This window comes from Olea europaea, chromosome 10, assembly GCF_002742605.1.
Source record: "Olea europaea var. sylvestris chromosome 10, O_europaea_v1, whole genome shotgun sequence".
Taxonomy (NCBI): Eukaryota; Viridiplantae; Streptophyta; class Magnoliopsida; order Lamiales; family Oleaceae; genus Olea; species Olea europaea.
The window spans coordinates 41,442,165-41,466,806 of record NC_036246.1 but is presented as its reverse complement, the minus strand read 5'-3'; the positions used below and the strand labels follow the sequence as shown (position 1 = coordinate 41,466,806).

The window sequence follows — 24,642 nt, the reverse complement described above, 5'->3', positions numbered from 1 at the left end:
AAAAATTAGATTACTTTAATTGAAAATTGTTTACTGTCACTTTATGAAATTTAACAATTCATTGATTTCAGAGTTTAAATTACAATTCTACATTTGTTTTACTAATTTTCCTATTTTGCATATTACAATGATTGTCGATGAGAATCCAAATGAGAGAAGATAGTATTTCTTCTGTTGCTTGTGACAAACATCAGGTATTCTTCCATAAGACAAATCTTGCTGAATTTTAGTTCAATCTTACAGTTCTCATTTAGATTCACAATCGTCAAATATTTTTTCGTTTTTTGTATTTTATGTATGAGATTCAAACTGCTTATTGTTTTAACGAAATTTAGAACAAATTTATTTGAACTACAAAATAATGGATAATAAAATGATTCTCTACATTAAACTATCGAATACTTAAATGAAATAATTTTTACGCTTACATAACTGATCCACAATAGATTACTTTACATTTTTATATACATATACATTAGTTAATCTATTTTCCTTCAAAAATAATTCAAAGTTTTATTTATGTTTGCAATCCCTTAACTATGTCGCATATATTCTAATATGTTCTATTAAACTATATTATGAAAATCATGAAAAAGAGAGAGAGAGAAATCCTTCATCTGCGAATTTTATTTGCAAAATCTGATATATATCTAAGTTATTTCATTGGCAGCATAACAACATTAATACAATCACATATTATATTAAGATAATACTATCTTCTGGAATTAACAATAATCCATCCTTATTCATATAAAAATTAGCTCTTACTTTAAATTATGGTTTCCATAATATAATCCGAAAGGTTTAATTATTTTGCATTCTCTGTTTTTCCAGTAAGATAACAAATAGTTCGTACTTTGTTTCTTTACTTACACTAAATGAAATTAAGAAAAGATTTATTCATCTTCTGTATAATTTAGCCCACATTTGGCCCCCTTTCTTTCAAATTTTAATTTTTAGAATAATATACAATTTTTTTTATTTTTTTATTTTTTATTTTTTGTAGAATGTGGTTGAAGAAGAAGGAAAAAATTTCAGTCTATGTAAAAGTTTTATTTATGTTTGCAATCCCTTAACTATGTCGCATATATTCTAATATGTTCTATTAAACTATATTATGAAAATCATGAGAGAGAGAGAGAGAGAGAGAGAGAGAGAGAGAGAGAGAGAAATCCTTCATCTGCGAATTTTATTTGCAAAATCTGATATATATCTAAGTTATTTCATTGGCAGCATAACAACATTAATACAATCACATATTATATTAAGATAATACTATCTTCTGGAATTAACAATAATCCATCCTTATTCATATAAAAATTAGCTCTTACTTTAAATTATGGTTTCCATAATATAATCCGAAAGGTTTAATTATTTTGCATTCTCTGTTTTTCCAGTAAGATAACAAATAGTTCGTACTTTGTTTCTTTACTTACACTAAATGAAATTAAGAAAAGATTTATTCATCTTCTGTATAATTTAGCCCACATTTGGCCCCCTTTCTTTCAAATTTTAATTTTTAGAATAATATACAATTTTTTTTATTTTTTTATTTTTTATTTTTTGTAGAATGTGGTTGAAGAAGAAGGAAAAAATTTCAGTCTATGTATAATATTATTTTATGAAAGATTGTATGGTAAAAAATAAGAGTGAGAAGAAAAAATTATTAAAAGAACAAAGGGGCCAAACGAGGACTTAGTTTCTTTCATTATTGTATTATGTGTATTCTTGTTTTAAATATATGTTTTTGTCGAATCTAACTACTTGTACAAATTTGTGACTAAACAATTTCTCTTGTTCAGATTTTTTTATCATTTTCTTCAGCTCTTATAGAAACTCGAAATCAGAATATGTAAATTATAGTTATAAAATGCCAATTAATCATTACATTTTACCTATTAAATCTGTCAAAATCTTGTGTTGACAATCCAATCAACTAAGACCCCTATGTGTTTAAATTAGATTCTCAACACAAGATTTTTAAAGGTTTACTACGTAAAACTTAATGGTGAATCTGCATTTTATGAATCTTATTTTCATATTCTGATGGTTCATGTGTTCAATGCAATTGTTCGTCAGAAATACATCAAACTTCTACCATTTTTCATAGGTAAGTGATTATTATCTATATCTTCCTTCTTCAGAGATTTTGTTCCTAAGCATATTTCAAGTTATTTATCACTAAATTTATTTTACACTATTTTTCATTTAGATTTAACAAAATTTCTTCTCTGTAGTGCTATTTAGTTACAATGCTTCTTCCTTATAATATCTTTGTACTCGTTAAATAACTTATAAATTTTTATTAATCTTTTAACCCCTAATTTTCTTTTAAAAGGGTTATATTAACTATGTTTAACTATCTTCTTTACAGATTTTCACAAAAGTATAAGGATTTCGTTATATGCCACCAAACTCTTTACAATAATACAAACACAACTCTATAAATTAATGAACAGGCTAGCACACTCACATTCCACTTATGTTTTGTAAAAAATCAGTACATTTGAACACAAGCTCATTTCTTGTTCTCTTGTCCATCAGATGACATTGATGTTATAATAAAACTTCATATGAGATGAACCAATCCATTCATTTCCAACAGGTAAAATAGGCAAATAGATCTACTTTTTATAATATCAACTAATAAATTTATTTTCTTACAACATTTCTATCAATGTAGTTACTATTCCAAGTATAATTTACTCAGTACTTTCTTTTCCTGTTACGCAAAAAAGCAGTAGGACAAATAAACACTGCATATGAGCTGAAAAACTATGATGAGCAGTATATAAAAGGTACATGTACTTAAAATCACCTCGTTCATTTACAAATTTCATTACTCACTTACATACTACTAAGAAATAATTGAATCCTACTATATACAATTATTTATTTCACAAATGCACCAACAATTACATTTTCACATGTTCTTGTATAATTGCAACTTCTATCATCTGAAGGAAAAAAGGACTCTTAAAAAAATTTCTCCTCAGAATTTTTTCCAGATACCTTCTACATACACGTAGTATGTACTATGATACAGTAAATAGAAGAAAATCTTCCATTTATTACAAGGAAAAAACAAAATTAACTTTATAGCAATTTTCCAGATACTTCTGACAATAGATATTTTACAATTGACACATGTTAATTTGTACTATTAATCCTTATCTTCTGAACATTTGAAAATGTGTATTGAAAAGTCAAAATATGTATATTAAAATAGGCTTCCTCCATAAATTTTCTATAAATAGCTACACTCAATACTTCATTTTCAGGTTTGTAACCATACAAACGTATTACAATTATCACTTTCACCTTCCAACACTTCAGAAATCCAAACTTCAATTTGCTGCTGGTAATTTTTTACATATCCAGTCTACAACTCTTTCTTAGTCTTTTGCATTAATAAATTCCTTACATTTGCCTAATAAATCCAGTTTACAATTATCACTTATAACTTCCAACACTTCAGAAATCTAAACTTCAATTTGCTGCTGGTAATTTTTTATATATCCAGTCTACAACTCTTTCTCCGTCTTTTGCATTAATAACTTCCTTACATTTGCCTAATAAATCCAGCCATAGTTTTATATTCATAACTACATCTTTTTACACTTTTAACTTATTTTTCATGCAAATGACAGATATAAAAAATGGTTGCAACTTACAAGTTTATCCCACAAATTATATCAGAGATAAACTAGTCTGCAAAGCTTATCGTTGCAGGAAAGCAGGCACCAAAAACTGCACGTAACTCTACAACTTGATATCAAAATCTTATCTTCATGGACTTGCAGGTTACTACATACTAATAATTACAAGAATCTTGTAGCTTTCACTATAATTATATTTTCTATTCACATATTTATCTCTTTTTAACATTGAACAGGGTAACAAAGTTACAGCTACAATGTATGATGCTAATATTACAGCCCTTAGTGATCAGCTGACACTCGGAAAGACGTACATAATCTCAAATGCAATGGTTAAAAATAACATAAGTGAATTTAAAAGTACATCTGAAGAGAAGATTTGGACTATAACAGGAAGAACAAAGGTTGAAGAGCTTAATGAGAATAACTTGAACTTCTTGTTTTCGAAGTACGAGCTCACTCCGTTTCATGCACTCGAACATCATATGGACAAAAACACGAACATAAGTAAGATTTCTACCATACTAACTTTACAACAAGTACTTCCATGTAATGTGCTATAGATATTTTGTTCGTGCTAACATTTAATACATACAAAACACTACAGATGAAAGTTTCCTGTTCTTCTTGCAGATATTATTGGTGTTGCTATAGAGGTTAGCCAAAAATGGATCATCCAAACTCATTTTGGTACCCAAGCCAATCTTTAAGATATCATATTGATAGATAAAAACTACCAGACAATAATGTTAACTCTTTGGGACACTTTTGTTGAACGAGAGTGCACTGCCATTGTTCAAAACCTACCAACAAAACTTGTGATATGGGCCATAAATCTTAAAGCATCTTCTTTCAATGGTAATCCAATCTCAAGATATTATTTTATTTAGAATAATATTAACCAAAAAAAAAAAAATACAGAGACATATTAATTATTGTTACTTTTCTTTCTTCCACAGGCATTACACTCTCGACTAAAGCCAATAGCAATATCTTTATTAATGCTGAATTGTTAGCTGTGACAGACTACAAAGAGTGGTATTCATACATACCTACAACACTTTTTAACTTCCCCCCTTTCTGTGAAAAAAATGAAATGCTGAATTTTGTGTTACATGTATAATTGTATAATTCTTTTCCTTAGGGTGCTAACAAACAAAGAAAAGCTTGACCAACTTATAGAAAGGAAGCCATTTGTTCCTATCAGTCCACCAAAGCTATCACCCCCTGCTGACAACAAATACACATCTATTGCACTATTACTAGGACTCTATTTAGGGGTTTTCTCTAAACTCCTTCATTTAATGTACATAGCATACATTTTCATTATATTCCACAATTATCATTATGAAACCACCAAACATCTATTATTCTGGCCTATATATTCATAATCTAATAACACGTATTTTTTCAACAGAGAAAATTTTATTGGATCAAGGCCCATTGGAAAATTATTACAATGCAACAGAGATTTTGGTATATGTCTTGTAGTAACTGTAAGAAAACATCGACTGCAGACTTGGGACAAATTCATAAATGTCGCTTCTGCAAGTACGAGCATGCAAAAGCCGAACCCCGGTAAATTAAACCTTTAAACATATATTTACGTATCTACTAACACTTATATTTCTTTTAAACAATAGACCATACCTAATTCAAACCAATTTTAACTCCAGTGCAAATGCTTTTGTTCGATTTGAAGATAAAACTGGACAATTGGATGCAAGTATCATCGGCAAGGCGACAGAAGCCTTATTGGAAACTAATGCCAACGTGATAATGGAACATTACCAACAGGTAAATCCAAAATACTAACATTCTTTCAGAAAACTTTTTCCCACACACAAATATACTCTAACGAGGTATATTATAACTATCACAGAACCCAAATACAGTGCTGAACAATCTTACCCAAACCAGTAGTGAAATAGAGTTGCTCTTTTATCTGAAAGCCATCCAAAAAAAAAAAGATCCACCTGAGTATCGTTATGAAATTATCTTTATCTTCAACCCTATAACATCAAGTGCTGATGTGGAATCCTCAAGTGCAATGATCGAAGTAAATCCTTCAACTATTGGCAGTGATGTGAAGGATTCAACTCAAATGAACACCAGTTTAGACACAAAAGCCAAACACAAGGTACACAACACAAATGCTGAACTTTCCACAAACATGAAAGAAATCACTGTACCTTCTGCAAAAAGACCTCTCTTCCAAAAACCAGATGAAAATATTCAAATGGAGTCAAAGGCAAAAAAAGAGAATACCAAAGCCTATGAGTCCGACGACCACACCAATATTATCGCTTTGAAGAAAACACATGAATGATAAAACATTTACATCACTTTTGTACCAGCGGGCAGTTGTTGTATAGTATACCCAAAAAAGCAACCTCATTTGCCTATGTAAAGGAGCTTACCTCAGTCTGTAATTAGAACTACACCAAGTATCAATAACTCTTGTCTTCCAAGTGAATGGGTTGCTTTACTTATTTTGAATCTATGTTCGTTCTAGAATATGCGAACACCATCAAATGCCAATGATAACTGCTTGCACAGTTGCTACTAATGATCTATGGAACTTTTTGGTTACCGTTATCAAATGGTCTTCAATTGTTCATTATTTAGTCTATTTTTTATTTTTCCTTGCTCCTTAAATTAAGATTTGATAACTTTAAATTGTTTGATTATCTTATGCATTTGATTTCTATCATGAATATATTACCTTTTCTCAGTAGGAAATTCACATCATCTATTGGGAAAAATTGCATAAAAAATAGTTTCCAAACACCAGACTGCTATTTATGTACCTAATTTAACATCAACAGAGTACATATAATGTCAATGTTCACTTTTTTTTTCTCAAAAACATTACATGACTTTGAACTTTAAAACATATTTCTCTTCTTCATATAAAAACCAGATGATAGAGATAGTGATTGTGTGATAGAACTAAATGTAATTGTGTGATAGAACTGAATGTAATCTTGGTGGTAATGTAATGAAGTTAAGTATTGACAATTGTAGATGAAATTCAATCAGTTGTAAGAGAAAACACAAATCAAAAAATGCTCAAAACATGTCTTAGGTACTCATTGCCTCATTACTGTTGTTTCTAAAAATTCCTTTACTCTCATTGTCGGCAATGTATAAATTCTTTTATTTTACAAACAAAACCAAGATTGAATACTTCTATGTATAAAACTACATGAAAATTTTTAACAGTATGTATATATATATATATAATTCATTTTTCACAACAAACATGCTAGCAATACCTTCAAAAAACCATGGCCCGTGCATTGGACGGGCACAAAACTAGTTGTATTAAAAAATTAAACAATAAAGTGAGAGTACATGGAATTGATCCCCCTCACATAAAAAGTGACCCTTCTACCATATGAGCTTCATGCCATAGTTTTGAAGCTTGGTACAATCATAAATTAATATTTAGTTATTATTTACGATGTTTAAAATTTAAAAGGAGGAGTGCTATTGAAAAGAATTGAACCTGTGTTCCGTTGCATGGAAAAGAGGCGCCTGTCCACTTGCTCCGTACTACCTTTTAACAATAACCTATATATCATTTTAACAAAGAAAATTCATTAACCTTCTTTCTCGCCGAATCCAGCATGGACGGCCGCACCGGCTTGCCAGGTGCTGGATTATTTTGGTAGAGTGGTTTTGGCAAATGGAGAATGGATGTGAAAATCACCATGGTGCTGATATCCAATACACTTGCATGCATCTTTGTAGCCTGCAGTTATTTCACTTCAAAAGACACCCAGATGTTCTTTCCTTCATTTCTGTCATGATGCTTTTTGTGCTTAGCCTAGCACAATTTATTCCATTATTGTTGAATTTTGAAGCTATCTTCATGGTAAGCCACACAATGGCGGATCCAGAATTTTGAGTGAGCACTAACGGTCATTGACCTTTGACTATCGGCCATAATAAAATATTAAAAATTAAATATAATAATTATTTTGCCAAAACTAAACATATGTAATTTTGGTATAAATGTTAACAATATTTACCAAATGACATAGTAGCTAGATTTTGTATAATTCAAAGGAAGAGCACATGTTCGAATCTTTGCAATGGTTTTAAAACCACTAAAACACACACACACACACACACACACACATATATATATATATATATTATGTTACATTTAGTGTCAAAATTCAACAAGTGTCATGATGGTCAAACTTTCAGTTATCTTAAAGATGGGTTACATGTTCAAATCCCCTTCTCATTGTAAAAATTATAGAACTAGAGAAATTGCACAATAAATTGGTTTAGAAGGGATTCGAACGGTAATGTTTGAAATTAAAATGAATTGCTAGATACATAACCTAAAACTATTATCTACTATCAACAACAAAAATTCGAGCGAATCTAGCACGCACGTCGCTGGTGCTCTCCAGATGTTAGATGCGCCACTGGTTAGAACTAGAGAAATTGCACAATAAATTGGTTTAAAAGGGATTCGAATGCTAATGTTTGAAACTAAAATGAATTACCAAATACATAACTTAAAACTATTATCTACTGTTCAATCTTTTCTGTGATACCAAAAAGGCTCTCACCCCTTTCTTTTACATTGGGACTACTTTTGTTCGTTTATTGCCTCGTGCACATGACCTTTACAGGTCTCATAGTTCTACTTGGTAATTCACTTGCATAGTAATGGACTGCTTTTCCACCACCTGGGATATTGTTGTGTGTCTTGGGGGTTTGATATTTGCTGTCATCATCTACATGCAGCAAGGATATGGTGGGTGTAGCTTTCTTCCAATACAGGCAGAGCTCTGCATACGAGGAAGTACCTGTACTCACCACTGAATCATTTATAGTTAACGGGTTTTGGTGAATCTGAATTGGTTTACCGTGAAATTTCTCGTCCCTCCTCGTAGGCCACACGCTTAGTTTTGGATAAATTGGCGCACATGAAAAGGGGCGTGTGCGTACATACTGCGGAAGTTACACTTTCTTGGCTGATTATTTGTGTTTTTTCACAAAACTTGTAATCCATATGTATCCAATTTCCTCGTTTCAGAGGTTTTTTTTGCATCTTGATGATGATTTGGGGCTTAATCGTTTGTAATGGTCACAAGAATCGAGATTAGAAGTTCACAATAAACAGAATGTGATTATCTCATCCTCCATATTCTCCAACTAATTCACAAATTTTACTTGCATATTTATCTATAAAACGATTTCCTATGATTGACGAGTGGACAAGAAAACTATGCTACATATGTATAACACGTAGAATACATTAAAGGGCTACCAAAGCATCCAAGACCTTAGTTTCTTCGTTCGACAAAGACGAGCACCACTTGTAGAACAGCTCACTAAAGGTATCCTCAAAGTTCACCTGCAAATCAAAAAAACAAATTATAACAGTGTGTGAATGATTCATCGGTAAGCATTTCAGCCTTCATGATGGTGTACAAATAATTTCTTGAACTTCTCCCGGAAATGAAGCCAAAGTGCCTTTTTAAATTCAAACTAAGCTTGCAAGTTAAAAACATTTATGGCATGGTATTGAACTCTCAAAATTGTACAGTATGGAGGGAGTGAATGTAAGAGAATATCACCTCTAATCCCATGTTAATCAATGTTGGATTTTTTGCCAGTAAGAATGCGAGAAATTTGGAGTCCCCTGCTCAATGCTTCGTTAAAAAGTATACTTGTCTGCATTTCTTGAAATCCAGGCATCCATGAGAGCAATGCCAAAGGAGTCATGACTATTAATCCAAAAACCATATCATACAACCGGGCCAAGGACACAACAGTTTCCCAAACGACGGACGACTGAAGGAAAGGTCTGAGCACCACGGCAATTTGTATCATGCCCCATCCCGTGGGGACAAATGCCAGTAAACTTTTAACGAAGTCGAGGAAGTTGAAATGGGTGAAGTGCAGAAGTAAAACAAGCACGAGTACCGACAAGACAATAACAAGAAACTGAAACTGCCGGTAGTATATGTGCTCCTTTGCAGCATATTTGTCCCGAGCATATGATATAACAATATAAATGGCAACTACCACAATCATGTAGATCCAAGACAGCAAGTAAACAGCAATACTTGTGTTACCACCTGTAATATTCAAATGGTACACAATTCCATATTGAAAAAAGAAGAAACGAAGATTTAAAATAATCTCCAGCAATTTTCCCCATATACCAGTTGTTCTCAAGTGCTCCTGTTCCTCGTACCACCACGTTTCCCAACTCTGGTCTGCTTTTACTAAAATTCCTCCATACCATATCCAGTTCATAAAATCATCAAAGTCATACACAGTTTTCAGCCAGTCAAAGCCCGAAGGGTTGAACACAAAGGGTGACATAATCCACGACAGCACAAGGAACCAACTTGAGATAGTCATGGCAATGTAAACAAATGTATTTGGAGACAATGGACTTTGAGAAGCATAAACAATTAAAATAATTCCAAGTTCAATTGCCTTTACAAAATGGCTACGAGCATATAACCTATAATTTTCAGCAAAGCTCTTGTGCTGCACAACAAAACCACGACCAGTAGCTTGGTACTTGGCACCCCCATGAAGTATAGTTCGGCCAAAGAAATGCGAACGGGTTCCCATTGAGAAAGTATAAAACAATGAAAAAAGCTGGAACTGCATTGTAATAAAATCCCAAACTGCAGGAAGGAATCCATGTTCCAGTGAGTTCTCCACAATCATTGGGAGGGCAGTGAAAACACCAATTTGGATGATGAACTGCTGATTCAAGATTGCACCAAGTGCTTCATTGTTGCTGGAATTAGCTCTGTTTCGGATATTTTCCTCTAGTCCACTAAGGGCAAGATAGAAGCGTCCCCATAGAAATGCATAGACCATTATCACAACCATCATGTTGCTGAAAAAGTAGCCCACCGTAGTGTAAAATACTGAAAGCATGCGAAAAAAGTCAAGTCTATGACCCAGCCTGTATATATCTCTGCTCAAAACCTGCTCACCATTGCCACTTGCAACCTTGGCCTCAAACATGGAGATCTGGTTTAATCCAACATCTCGTCCCTTACCCACTTGTATGTATTCATGATGTGTCACATTGCCTCCTCGCAATGTGCAATTGAACCCAGCGTATATATCTTCACTTATATTAATCACTCTCGAGGCCTTGCTGATGCCACCTCGAGTCAAAAACCAGAACCTATCAAAGACATCAGGGTGACCATAGTGCATGCGGACCTTGAGAGGATTTGCTAAAACGCGTTGCCCCAGAGTGACAAAACTCATCTCCTGAGCAGACATGAACCTAGCAAGTGATGACACAGAACCAGTAAATATATTTTCCCGAACTCCGAGAATGGTTGGCTTCCTGATACCACAAGTGGTTTTGAATTCCTCCAACAGATTCCGCATCTTGAGTGCTTCCTCAAAATAGTTGTCTTGGTTCATGTCAATAGTCTGAACAGCGTCACCACGAGTAAAGATTATTGCATGATTTTGATTTTCAGGCTTACCCTCCCCAAGCTTCAGAGGCCCAGGCAACTTAATCCGATAGATTTCCACTTCTTCATCCAGTTGTTGATCATACTTCACTAGTACAGAGTAGTACTCCACTTCCTCTCTTCCCAAGTAAATCTCGTCAACATATGCAACTCGAAGGGCCTCATTGTTTTTCATCAAGTATAAGATCTCCTCAGCACGGGGATCACCCTTTCCCTTATGGACCCCATACATTTGGCAGGCGACTACATAAGTGTATTTCATCATAGCAGAACCAAACTCGTGTCCTTTGAAAAGTAAGCTCGCACTGCTACTTGCTCTGTCGAGATTACTAGAATTTGGCATACTCGAACCCAGACCATTCAAGCCACCATTCTGTCTCTGCGATCCAAGCGAAGCAATTTCTTGTGATCCTTGTCTTATGTCCATCTCCGATGCAGAGTCTAGGTAGGAAAGCATCTTAAGAGCCTTGTAGTAATACATCATCCCTCTTATGGTACGAGACAGTGTTTGGCCTCTGTATGATGCCCAGAGTCTGAGATCCCTTGCTTTTGTGTTCCAGATCTCATTGTCATCCTGCATGCCGTTCCTATGCATACGCTCCACAAAATTTTCCCACTCGTCTTCATAAATTTTCTGCAGATAAAACAAGGTAGAAACACCATCTTCGTTTGGACTTCTAAGCATTTCTTTTCCATACAAAACTTCTTCGTCATAGTAAGGAGTCAAGACACTGAAAGCCAGGGTTTTGTCAACTTGAGGAGCACGTGGCATGTTCATAAATAGTGAATTGCTAAAGAAAGCAACCCGCCGTCTCGCCTCTATATTTTTTGGGACATTGTGCATTGAATCTCGAGAACTAAGCAGAGTGTGCAAACGTCGCAACTGCCTGTAGAAGAATGCATTTTCAGCATCAGGTAATTGAATAGCATTTTCAAAAAGCAGCCCGGCATCACTACTTGGGTTAAGAGATGCCAAACCTTCCTGCCTCAACTGAGCCATGGACTTCTTCACCTTTGGAAACTCCCGAACAGAAAGCTCGTACAAGGCCTGCAATATATTCACCACTCTACCCATATCTTTCTCAGGCATGAGAAGAAGCTCAATAAGAGATATCAGCTGTTCATGAATCTGATGTAAAACCGTAGTCTTATAGGCCACTGTGAACTTCTCAAATTGAAGATTATCATCAACCTCCATGAAAAATTTTGCGGCAATTGAATGCTCGTCTGAACCATATTTAATGATCTCAAGAAGCAAGTATTTGATGCTATCATAAGCTTCAATAACTGCACACCGCCTATACTCATTCTTGCAAATCCGTAACCACACCCACCGATCAGGTAAATCTGCTAGTTCTCTCGCCTGGCTCAAAGCGAGCAGCAATTCATTGCAAAGTAGAAAACATGGCCAGCGTATAACTTTGATATCCCAACAGTTAGGTGGCAGTTCCATTAGCTCCAATTCTTGATCACTTATGAGATCTTCTTCCCTCATAGTTATGATTATCTCATTCCATATTAATGCAAACCTGGTTGCTTCAACCTGGTTTGATTCAATCTTCCTGTATGGTTGTCCAAGGCCATATCGGAGCTTAACCCGGTGAATAGCATCGCGTAGCTTGTACACAACTGTTGCCTCTGAACTAAGAGTATGATCCTCTGGCTTCAGATTGAACTGCAATGCACTTGCAAAGAACTGGAATCTAAGTCTTAGCTGCTTTATATTTCGAATCTCGCCTATATGTGAGAACAATCCAATTGTTGACCCAGCAAGAGAGGAAAACACTGTATACCAGATTTGCATATCCACTAGATATATCAAGACAACTGGAAGCCACAACATTACTACTGCCATTCTGTTGGTGCTAGTGAAGAATTCATGCCAACTGTATCTTACACCCCTGAGATTCAAGAGAGCTCTTGTTGGGTCAACAAGAGGTTTGATTTGAAGAAAGTAACTAAACGAGAATTTTGAAGCCAACACTGCAACCCAGAACACAGTGTACTTCACATTGTCAACAAGACCCTCCCTAACTCCTCTGCCTACAAATATTCTGGTGTGAAACCACCATGTTAAAATATACAAAATAGTCCAATCTGCTTCTTCAATAACATTGCGAATCCAGGGAAGAATGAACAGTACTAGAGCAAGTAACTCTGGGATGACAAACACTAAAGCAGCCTTAAGAAATGTCAGAATTCTTTGGTTCGCCTCATATGACCACATCTCATCAGAATTCTTCTGGCTCCAAATCCTCCCATAGAACACCCCAAACACGATAGTCCAAGTAAGGGCAACCATACTTTTCAAAACCATCCTCACACCAAGCAATTTTGTGTCCCTTGATACCAAACTATACTGAGTCCCAGCATCAAGAATTGATTGAACAAACCTTAAACCAGCCCAGGTCATAAAAATTGTAAGCAACTGAACTTGCACATCCCTAGTCTCCAATGCCTGCCATGGATAATCAGTCCTCTCCCACGCAACAATAGTAGCAGCCTGAAAAAACAATATCAACAACACCCACAGCCTATCAAAGCTTCTGTACACATTCCAAAATGTCCGCTGTTCCACGAATCCCGTCTTTCCCACCCTCTTATCCGCAGTGTAGAAAAAATTGCTGCTAAGGTCAATAGGCCATTTTATCCTCTGAAAACATCTCCTACTCCAAAAATACTCATTTATATCATCATAGTTTCTCCAAGCTGAATGTGGGGCAGTCCCATTCCTACTCCTCGCAACCTCACCCTTAATTGTCACATAAAATGGTGTAACAACATTATTCAAGAAGCCAAGTCGACCACATGTGGAGGGAACAAAAAGTTGTCCAGTATTCTCATCGATGTGATCATCAAGAATGTAATTGAGTTCCATTGCCATGTGATGATATATATAACACAAACATTCGGGGGCAAATCGCAAATTTGCGGCTTCACCCCATATCAATAAATAGAGACATACATACAAGAGCTCATTACGCAGAAGGTTGGAGTTGTGGCGTTTTGGAAGCCGAACTTGAGACCTTTTCCCCAAATATGAGCACCAGGAAGTGTAATTCTTCAGAAGCTTTTGCCGGAAGCGATGAAGAACCCCCGGGTCGAGGCTATCCGCGGAGGCCGGCGGCGGCTGGAGACGCATTTGAGAGTTGGCCAGGTGGAGCACCAAATGCTCTCTCTGGTTCTTGACGTTGTCTTCCTGGAACCCGAAGAAGAGCCCCAGCCAGTCCAGGAGGCCCATGTTGTCAGGCCACGGGGTAAACGGCGGTTTTCGAAGGTCTCCAGCAGCGAGTATGGCTGAGCTGGCGGCGCGTACCTCTGGGTACCGAAGGGAAGAGTGGTCTATCAAAAAATTGTTGATTGGAATAATGTTGAAGGGCGGAAGCGTTTCAGGACCACGACCGCGCGTGAGCATCGTGCGTCGCCTGAGACTCATACCATCGGCCTTTTGAACAAATTCCAATTTATGGGTTCTTCAAATTCTACTATCTTCAACTTCTAAAACTCACAAACAGTAAACCCACACTTTCAAGAGTTTCGACTTCCGACACACACCTCTCTCTCTATAACTCTAAATATATCCATCTGTATACTCCATATGGTTGAATGAATAATGGAGCGTTGGATGGAGTTTAGTACACTTTCAAGAGTTCCTGACACACACCTCTCTCTCTATAACTCTAAATATATATCCATGTGTACACTCTATATAGTTGAATGAATAATGGAGCGTTGGATGGAGTTTAGTGTGGAGAACATGGAGCTTTTTGATTGACTGGTTTTGGCCAACGTGGCTTGGTGCAGCCTGGATGTTACAGGTGGCGAAGGAGTGTAGACGATGATGACGCGTCTCACGGGTCAAGACTAATCACTTAAATCTAATGAGAAAAAGAAAAGAAGAAATACTACAAATTTACACGTGCAAGGCATTCTCATCGAAAAATACTTTTCCTTTTCTTATTTTATTATTTTCATTATCCGTTTGTCCAAACAGATGCATCAATTTTTGTCTTTCAAGGTCTCCGGTAGAGATGGCAATGGGGTCGAGTCGAGTCGGCTTGATCTTTTGACGAGCTCTGCTCGGCTCGGCTTGGCTTTATCCTTTATTATTATCATTACACGAGCTCGTGATTTTTTTATTTTTTTTGGTAAATTTGTACAATTTTTAACTTTTTTTTATAAATTTGCATTTTTTTTACGAGCCCACGGGTTCGTAGAAAATGGCTCATGTGTTCGACGAGCAAAACAGGCTCGACTCATGGGATTGAGCCCCTTACTCGGTTTGGGCTTGGGCGAGCCGCCCACACGTCAAATTTTAACGAGCCGACAAGCCACTCGACTCGTTTGACATCCCTAGCCTTCTGTCTACTTTTATTGGGAAGATAGAGATGCCTCAACTTTGTATATAAAAATGAGACCACATTTGGTTGTCCTATGTGTTCAAATTGTTAAGATATTTATCGTTGTGTATTTTGTATAATTAATATGATGTTAAGCTGTCATGACTTTCACACAAGGGCCAAGTGATGAGAGCTTAACATAAGCCATGGATGAGTTAGAAGTAGGGATATCAACGAGTCGACTCGAAACTCAAGGATCGAGCTCGACTTGCAACAACAATCCACTCTTTTTTTTTCTTTTTTTTTTTTCAATTTTTTTTTTTTTTAAATTTTTTTTTTTTTTTTTTTTTCTTTTTTCCCTTTTTTTTTTTTTTTTTAATAAGGCCCGAGTCGGCGAGCCACACGGGTCGGTTCGAGCTAAGTTCGATACTCAAAATGGGGCTCGACTCGAGCCGGCTCGAGCTTTTTTTGGACCGAGCCACATGCAGCCTGAGTCGGCGAGCCCAATTGACATCTCCAGTCGAAAGCCAAGACCCTTAAGTTGATCCTCGTGCCTTAGTTGACTCACATATTGTGGAAGAGATCGTAGACTATTAGCTGGAGTTCAATACCAACGAAACAAATGGGGTGAAACTAGCAAGCATAGAGCTTTGACTGGGTCTTGAACCAAGAAAGAGATTTATCAAGGTCCACAACAACCTCTTTGACCAAATCGACCTCCTTTACTGGGAGTCTCCTAGGGAACCTATGATTCAAAATTAGAGGATTTCGAATACACGATGCCTCGAGTGTAAGTCAAGACTAGGTGTCAAGGACCGCAGCTTTACTTATCCCCTTGACACTATCGAGCAAACAGGCTCGTTGGCAGGAATTCCTTTCGGAGTTCAATTTTATGTTAGAGTATCGTCCCGGCTCTAGTAATCATGTTGCTGATGCTCTTAGTCGACGGGCCGATTTAGCTACCATCTGCTCTATAGCTGCTCTTTCAGGGAGCGCAGTCTTCACGAACACTAGAGACCAAATTCGGACACTTATGGAGAAGGACCCGGCTACCCAATATTTGGTCGACCTTATCAAGCAGGGTAAAACTCGACAGTTCTGGCTAGATGGANATTTTATTATTTTCATTATCCGTTTGTCCAAACAGATGCATCAATTTTTGTCTTTCAAGGTCTCCGGTAGAGATGGCAATGGGGTCGAGTCGAGTCGGCTTGATCTTTTGACGAGCTCTGCTCGGCTCGGCTTGGCTTTATCCTTTATTATTATCATTACACGAGCTCGTGATTTTTTTATTTTTTTTGGTAAATTTGTACAATTTTTAACTTTTTTTTATAAATTTGCATTTTTTTTACGAGCCCACGGGTTCGTAGAAAATGGCTCATGTGTTCGACGAGCAAAACAGGCTCGACTCATGGGATTGTCGAGTCGAGTCGGCTTGATCTTTTGACGAGCTCGGCTCGGCTCGGCCTGGCTTTATCCTTTATTATTATCATTACACGAGCTCGTGATTTTTTTATTTTTTTTGGTAAATTTGTACATTTTTTAACTTTTTTTTATAAATTTGCATTTTTTTTACGAGCCCACGGGTTCGTAGAAAATGGCTCATGTGTTCGACGAGCAAAACAGGCTCGACTCATGGGATTGAGCCCCTTACTCGGTTTGGGCTTGGGCGAGCCGCCCACACGTCAAATTTTAACGAGCCGACAAGCCACTCGACTCGTTTGACATCCCTAGCCTTCTGTCTACTTTTATTGGGAAGATAGAGATGCCTCAACTTTGTATATAAAAATGAGACCACATTTGGTTGTCCTATGTGTTCAAATTGTTAAGATATTTATCGTTGTGTATTTTGTATAATTAATATGATGTTAAGCTGTCATCACTTTCACACAAGGGCCAAGTGATGATGACTTTCACACAAGGGCCAAGTGATGAGAGCTTAACATAAGCCATGGATGAGTCAGAAGTAGGGATATCAACGAGTCGACTCGAAACTCAAGGATCGAGCTCGACTCGAGTAAAATTAAACGAGCTTTTTTCCAGTCCAAGCGGAGCAAAAGCTCAGCAAAAAAAAAAAGGCTGGACCCGAGTTTTCGACTTGGGCCTTAACGAGTCGAGCCGGCTAGATCTTCTCTCTCTCTCTCATATTTTTTTATTGGCATTGTTGCTACCTTACTAAAACAAGGCAGCAAGCGCTGCCTTTTTTTTTTTTTTTTTCTTTTCTTCGTTTCTTTTTTTTTTTTAATAAGGCCCGAGTCGGCGAGCCACACGGGTCGGTTCGAGCTAAGTTCGATACTCAAAATGGGGCTCGACTCGAGCCGGCTCGAGCTTTTTTTGGACCGAGCCACATGCAGCCTGAGTCGGCGAGCCCAATTGACATCTCCAGTCGAAAGCCAAGACCCTTAAGTTGATCCTCGTGCCTTAGTTGACTCACATATTGTGGAAGAGATCGTAGACTATTAGCTGGAGTTCAATACCAACGAAACAAATGGGGTGAAACTAGCAAGCATAGAGCTTTGACTGGGTCTTGAACCAAGAAAGAGATTTATCAAGGTCCACAACAACCTCTTTGACCAAATCGACCTCCTTTACTGGGAGTCTCCTAGGGAACCTATGATTCAAAATTAGAGGATTTCGACTACACGATGCCTCGAGTGTAAGTCAAGACTAGGTGTCAAGGACCGTAGCTTTACTTAGCCCCTTGACACTATCGAGCAAACAGGCTCGTTGGCAGGAATTCCTTTCGGAGTTCAATTTTATGTTAGAGTATCGTCCCGGCTCTAGTAATCATGTTGCTGATGCTCTTAGTCGACGGGCCGATTTAGCTACCATCTGCTCTATAGCTGCTCGTTCAGGGAGCGCAGTCTTCACGAACACTAGAGACCAAATTCGGACACTTATGGAGAAGGACCCGGCTTCCCAATATTTGGTCGACCTTATCAAGCAGGGTAAAACTCGACAGGTCTGGCTAGATGGAAAACTAGTGAAGACAAAGGGAACCGCCTATATGTTCCTAAGGGTGGAGATCTGAGGAAATCACTAATCACGGAATGCCATGACACAATTTGGGCGGGGCATCCTGGAGAGGAACGCACTTGTACACTACTACAACGTGCATACTACTGGCCTCAAATGCGAGACGACATTGCAACATATGTAAAAACTTGTCTTATTTGTCAGCAAGATAAGGCAGATCATCAGAAAAAGGCGGGCTTGCTGGAGCCCCTTTCCCTTCCATCCCGGCCATTTGAAAGTGTATCGATGGACTACATTATTGGGTTGCCAAAAGTTGAGGATTTTAGCACTATCATTGTCGTGGTGGACCGTCTATCAAAATATGCAACTTTCATTGCAGCGCCTAAGTATGTATCTGCGGAAGAGACAGCTCAACTCTTCTTCAAACATATTGTCAAATACTGGGGGCTGCCTAAGGACATCGTCAGTGATCGAGATCCTCGTTTCACTGGCATATTTTGGACTGAGTTGTTCAAACTTCTTGGTTCAACTTTGAGCATGAGTTCCAGTTTTCACCCACAATCTGACGGACAGAGGGAGCGCTTCAATTCTATGCTAGAAGAATATTTTCGGCACTTTATCTCTACTTCGCAGAAAAACTGGGTAAAACTTTTGGATGCGGCCCAAATTTGCTTCAATGCCCAAAAGAGCTCTTCCATCAATAAGAGTCCTTTTGAGATTGTTACTGGCCAGCAACCGCTACTCCCTCATACAGTGGATATTGAACGATGTACCAAGTCCCCTCAAGCAAAGAGCTTTTCTCAAGAGTGGAAACGAAATATTGAAATTGCTCGGAGTTATCTTGAAAAAGCTCAAAAACGGTATAAAAAGGCTGCAGATCTAAAGCGCCGTTTTATTGAATTCAATGTTGGAGATCTGGTAATGGTTAAGCTTCCCGACAGAAATGTTTACAAACCAACAAAAGGGAAGGACTCAAGATTGTCACCAAAATACATTGGACCATTACCCATTGTGAAGAGGATTGGAAGAGTTGCATACAGAGTTGAACTCCCTTCATGGTGTAAAATTCACAAGGTCCTTCATGTTAGTGTGTTGAAACCATACTTTTCGGATAAGGAGGACGTATCTAGAAATGACCCAAAGCGACCTGTATTTGAACTGAAGAAAGCTGGAAAGAAGGTTGCTGAAGCTATTCTTGACCATCGAATCACTCGAGTTTCTAGAAAAGATCATCAGGAATACTTGGTCAAATGGATGGGATGCAGCAGCGAGGAGAATACTTGGGAAAGAGAAAAAGATCTCGGGGCCTTCAAATCATTAATTGAAGCGTATCATGCATTGATGGCACCGAGGACGTCGCCAAAACAAATGGGGGAGAATGTCAAGGACTGCAGCTTTACTTAGCCCCTTGACACTATCGCAGCCGCAGTTTGCCCAACTTCGGCCGCACATTGTAAATATTACTTTAAGTTTGAGTTGTAATTTTCGTTTCATTGTAATAGTTATTTTAATTGTAAAATAGCTCTGATATTGGTAAAAGATTAGTATGATTCCTCGTCTTTTAAACGTCTACTCCCGTCACTTGGGTTTTTGTTCAGAATGCTATTATAGGGGGTATTAGTCATTCAAAAATCTTTCAAGCTCACTGGTGTCCGCCCCCTGCACCAGCATTTGTAATTTTCTGCTTTCATCAATTGTAATGTTCAGTTTACTTTCAATGTATTCAAATTCTCAATTGTAAGCTTTCTACAAAATTGCAATCAAATTTTCTTTCGTCCCGACGCGACCGAGAAAAGGCGGAAGGTAGTCTAGCGGAGCAGACTAAAGCTCCCAAAATTAAGATAATTTAAGGTCACCAATCCAAATTGTTACACAGACTACCATTCCAATGTAGAAAGATCAATGATCGGCTGAAGACATGATAGGAGGATGTAGGTTGGTTGCATCCCGACAATTGCAATTAAAGGAAATACTATATGGGACTGAGATGAAAATGACCCCAGATAACTATTCATTTCAAATTTTTTGATGGGTAGAGGTTAACAAGGTTCGATTTGAACAGTTTTCACTAAATTTTCTAACCAAATCATTTAAAGCGATTTGAAATTTTTTTAAACCAAACCATTTTTTATTTTTTTGGATTAGTTTAAAATAACAGTTTAGCGAACAATAAAATAAAATATATCGAACAAATTAAATCATTAATATTAGTCTAAAATATCACATTAAAACTCAATATTAGTATTATTACAAATATTATAAACGAAAGTTCCCCACTTCTAAGCATTATTACAACGCAACAAATCAATAGAAACAGTTTAGTGTTAACCGCTTATTTGATGCTAATTGACACAACATTTTCATTTATAACACATAATTCAATCTCTATATAAAGATAAGAGTATAACAAATATATTCATCAGTTATAATTAAATTATTTAAAACAACTAATAAAAGAAAATAAATAAAAATAACAAATACGATAATATCTTATATAATTTTATATAGATCATCTAATGTTTCTACCTCATCCAAATATTGACAAATCGCTATGTATTCTTTGATGCTATATAATCAATTATAGTTTAAATCACTACCTAAATCATCTTTGCACTTAATGAACTCTTAAAAGGAATTGAAAATTCATCCACCGGTAAAGAATATTGACTTATGAATAATTGTGAATATTTCAAATGATTAGCACATTTTTGATAACTTGGGAGACAATCTTGCACTTATTTATATTCAATTTCCACCCCAAAGTAATTTGTCAAAGAATTCATTGATCAAACCTTCATAACGATCATTTAAGTATCCACCAAATCATTTTGATTGAAATATGCTTAGTATAATTGAGTTAGATAAAATTATACTATTTTGTTTTCGGATTTATTTTTGAAAGTGATTTGACAATTTGAAACAATTTTTAAAAATTGAAACCTAAACTAAATTACTTCGAAATGATTTATTTCGGGTTAAGATCAAAATGTTGATGGATTCATGTGTACCCAAATCAATAGTTTCGAAAAATCGGTTTTGATTCGATTTTATGATTCGACAATTTTATTGAAGCCCTAATTACAGATTTACCACAAAACTACCATCAACATGTGGGCGAGAAGAAGCTCACCAATTGGTAAAGATGGCTCTTGGACTCTATAAATATCCCCCATGACTCCTCAAAAAATGGATTTGGGGGGGGGGGTTGAAAATAATCCTAATTAAAACTCTATCATTCGGTTTTCACAGATCCATTTCTCTTTTTGACTTGATTGTCCAAATATATACCCGTTACGCCTCTTCCGTGAGCATTAGTCTTGCATTCTAATGCAAGCCCTCATTTGTCCCCATTAAATCTTATCAAATTAGGATTTGTTTGAGTCACATTATTTCAAAAAAATGCATTCTTAAACGGTCATTTGACATAATTTGAACCACACATTCTTCAATAAAATAATATTACACACGATCCAAAAATATTTCCTTATTTTTTAATCACACATTTCCCATCAATATACTATTCAAGAATGCATTATTACTATAATAATGTGGCTCAAATACCCTCAAATTAAATTTTTCTATCTCCTATTTTCAACCACACAATTTTCAATAAAATAATATTATATTTAAATAAAATAATCACGATCCAAAATTCTGGATTTGAGCCTGTTTATAACCCTGTCACAATAGCATTATTGATTTAGTTTTTATGGATCTAGAGAAAAGTTGTTTTGAAAAGTATAATCAATCTGAGAAACTTAAGAATAATTAACTAATGTATGAAAGTAGTTTCTCATTTAAAGTTAATTTAGTAAAAGTTAGTTTGGAATTAACCTAAAAAAAGTTAAAGAATCAATTTTCAAATCGAGATCATGCCAATTTTTATTTTTTAGAAAAAACTAATCGAACCGAGTTAGACCTTATACTTCTCTACAAAAAAGAGATATGTTTTATTGGTTTCTCCTAATTGATTAATGAATTTCAAAGGCGAGTTTGTGCAAAGGGAATTTTTTTTATTTTTATTTTTGGCTTTAGTAGTAAAAATGATGATCATCCTAACAAATTGTCTTTTCTTAAATTCTTTTCTTTTTGAATTTTTTCTTTTCTTGTACTGGTGGTGTTTGCCACGCGTCCAAGAAAAACGCACTATCACGCGCTATTGCGGAGATAATTGGAAAGTGAGTGTCGTGAATATTCTCACACTTTCCAGCATTTTGAAATTTAAGCCAACTCCAAAAGAAAAAGAAGATACGAATAAAGCTATAAGAAGCCTCCAAAGAAAATTCTCACGTTTTGACTCCTTTATTTTACTTTAGCTCTTTTTAGTTGATATTTTAATATTTTTAAAATATATTTTTTTCTCTTTTTTTTAATTATATATTTTTTCAATAAAATAATTACATGCAAATTTAACATTATTTCTTATTTTTTAATCATATATTCTTCATCAATCTATTATTTCAAAATTCATTATTTAATAAAAATGGTAGTCGAACAACTTCTTAATATAGCCCTTGTTTGAGCCCCATTTTTGTAGAGAAAATGAATTTTTGAATAGTGTATTGATAGAAAATGTGTGATTAAAAAATAAGGAAATTTTTTTAATTTGTGTATAATATCATTTTATTAAAAAATGTGTGGTTGAAATATTGTCAAATCACTGTTAAAGAATGTATTTTGGTGGAAAAATTGGGCTCAAACAAGGACATATTCATTTTCAATCACATTCAAATAATAAAATATTCTATACATAACTCAAAAAGTTTTTCTCACTTTTTAACCACACAATCTTAAAAAAAATGCTGTTTAAAACTATATTTTTAAAATTTTAAAGCCACCAAATAGGGGGCTCAATTGTCATAATTCTCATTATAATCAACAAATAATTACGCTAAACTACGTGTTGTATTTAAGGCCTAGGCCCCGTTTGGGAGTGATTTTTTACCCCTCAAAAAATTGATTTTTTGACCGTTATTTGAATATTTCATCCGTAATTTTTGACTTCTCTCTATACGTGATCCCCACTTTTCTCTTAACACTCGAAAAATCAATTTTCAAAATCACTACCGAACATACCCCTAAGTTTATCTCATGTAGTTGCTGCTGCTTCTTTTATACTTTTTCAAAGAAGTGATTATCTTTACTAATAATGTGTGAGTTTGATTTTTATAATATTTTGTTGCAAATTCATTGTGATGGCAAAGATTGAAAACTTCCCATTAATTTTTGGTTTTTTGCTGTAAAGTCGAATTTGTTCTCGACCAAAAATTTAGTCGAATTGTTGAGGATCCTATGTGATACTCCAAAAAAAAGTTTGTATATTCTAATCAATCTACATCAATAGTTATTTTTGTAAGCCTCAGTTTTTTATTTGAAATATCTAAAATCTGAAAGTTAATAGGAGTCAAAATTATCACGAATCTTTGCTTAGATGAAAATAAAATTAATGCCTTTACTTTTCTAAATAAAATAAGTTTATCGTGTTAATAAAAATAAATAAATAACTCCCAGTGGAAGGTTCAACACATAATCACTGTAAATTTGTCTTCCATGTCATCAGCCACTTCGCCGTTAAATAAACGGCCCGTTGCTGTGCTATTCAAACAGGGTCATGACAAACCCTGTGACAAGGTGCTTACGCAAATCTTTAAATTACGAATAATGCTTCTTATAGTAAAAACTGATCGTTTTACGTGACATACATATATCGTTTTATTATTTATGAATGTGACAATTTTTTATGATTTTATACATCAAATAACAAATCAACACACGTATGCTAGATCAGACGATTACTAATAATCTTTGTTATGATTAGCATTACTTTTAAACTAGGGTACTTATTCCATGGCTCCACAATGTGCAGATCCTCGCTATTGTTACCTGGGTTGCTAACAAGTCTGCAGCATTGCTTCCTTCCCAAAGGATGCGAGAGAATTTAACCTCCAACTTGATTTAGTTTATTATTTGAGGCTGGTGTAGCACTTGGCTATTGATACCTCATTTGGCCAGAATTTAAAGCAATGTTTAAATTCATACTCGTATTTATATTTTTATAGACGCACATGTATGCATTTATTTAATTAATTCAAAAGAATTCAAATAAAACAGATTGCAACTTTAAAAAAAAAAAAAAATAGTGATGGAGAACGTCACTTTTTTCATTCTGATTTCAGA

The 24,642-nt window shown here is 35.6% G+C and overlaps 2 protein-coding genes across 20 annotated transcripts in view; one reads left to right on the top strand and one right to left on the bottom strand.

The window, feature by feature from the left end:
- LOC111402301 (replication protein A 70 kDa DNA-binding subunit D-like) overlaps positions 1 to 6,262 on the top strand; it is an 8,983-nt gene extending 2,721 nt beyond the window's left edge. Inside the window, exons 1-13 of one of the 19 annotated variants that reach the window (XM_023030487.1) lie at positions 1,803 to 2,110; positions 2,545 to 2,605; positions 2,742 to 2,798; positions 3,282 to 3,361; positions 3,444 to 3,503; positions 3,651 to 3,803; positions 3,896 to 4,166; positions 4,293 to 4,517; positions 4,619 to 4,697; positions 4,804 to 4,939; positions 5,077 to 5,237; positions 5,336 to 5,456; positions 5,542 to 6,262. In XM_023030487.1, coding sequence (XP_022886255.1) covers positions 4,406 to 4,517; positions 4,619 to 4,697; positions 4,804 to 4,939; positions 5,077 to 5,237; positions 5,336 to 5,456; positions 5,542 to 5,988 — 1,056 coding nt within the window. In that variant the 5' untranslated portion in view covers positions 1,803 to 2,110; positions 2,545 to 2,605; positions 2,742 to 2,798; ... (3 more) ...; positions 3,896 to 4,166; positions 4,293 to 4,405 and the 3' untranslated portion in view covers positions 5,989 to 6,262. The other 18 variants (XM_023030491.1, XM_023030486.1, XM_023030490.1 and 15 more) reach the window with 18 other exon arrangements.
- A 2,525-nt stretch (positions 6,263 to 8,787) lies between these two features.
- On the bottom strand, positions 8,788 to 14,994 carry LOC111402300 (callose synthase 11-like). The gene is made up of 2 exons (XM_023030485.1): positions 9,266 to 14,994; positions 8,788 to 9,042 (listed from the first exon to the last, which is right to left on the bottom strand). Exon 1 carries the CDS (start codon positions 14,583 to 14,585, stop codon positions 9,279 to 9,281), a length of 5,307 nt encoding a protein of 1,768 aa, XP_022886253.1. The 5' UTR covers positions 14,586 to 14,994; the 3' UTR covers positions 8,788 to 9,042; positions 9,266 to 9,278.
- Between the last annotated feature and the right edge of the window lie 9,648 nt (positions 14,995 to 24,642).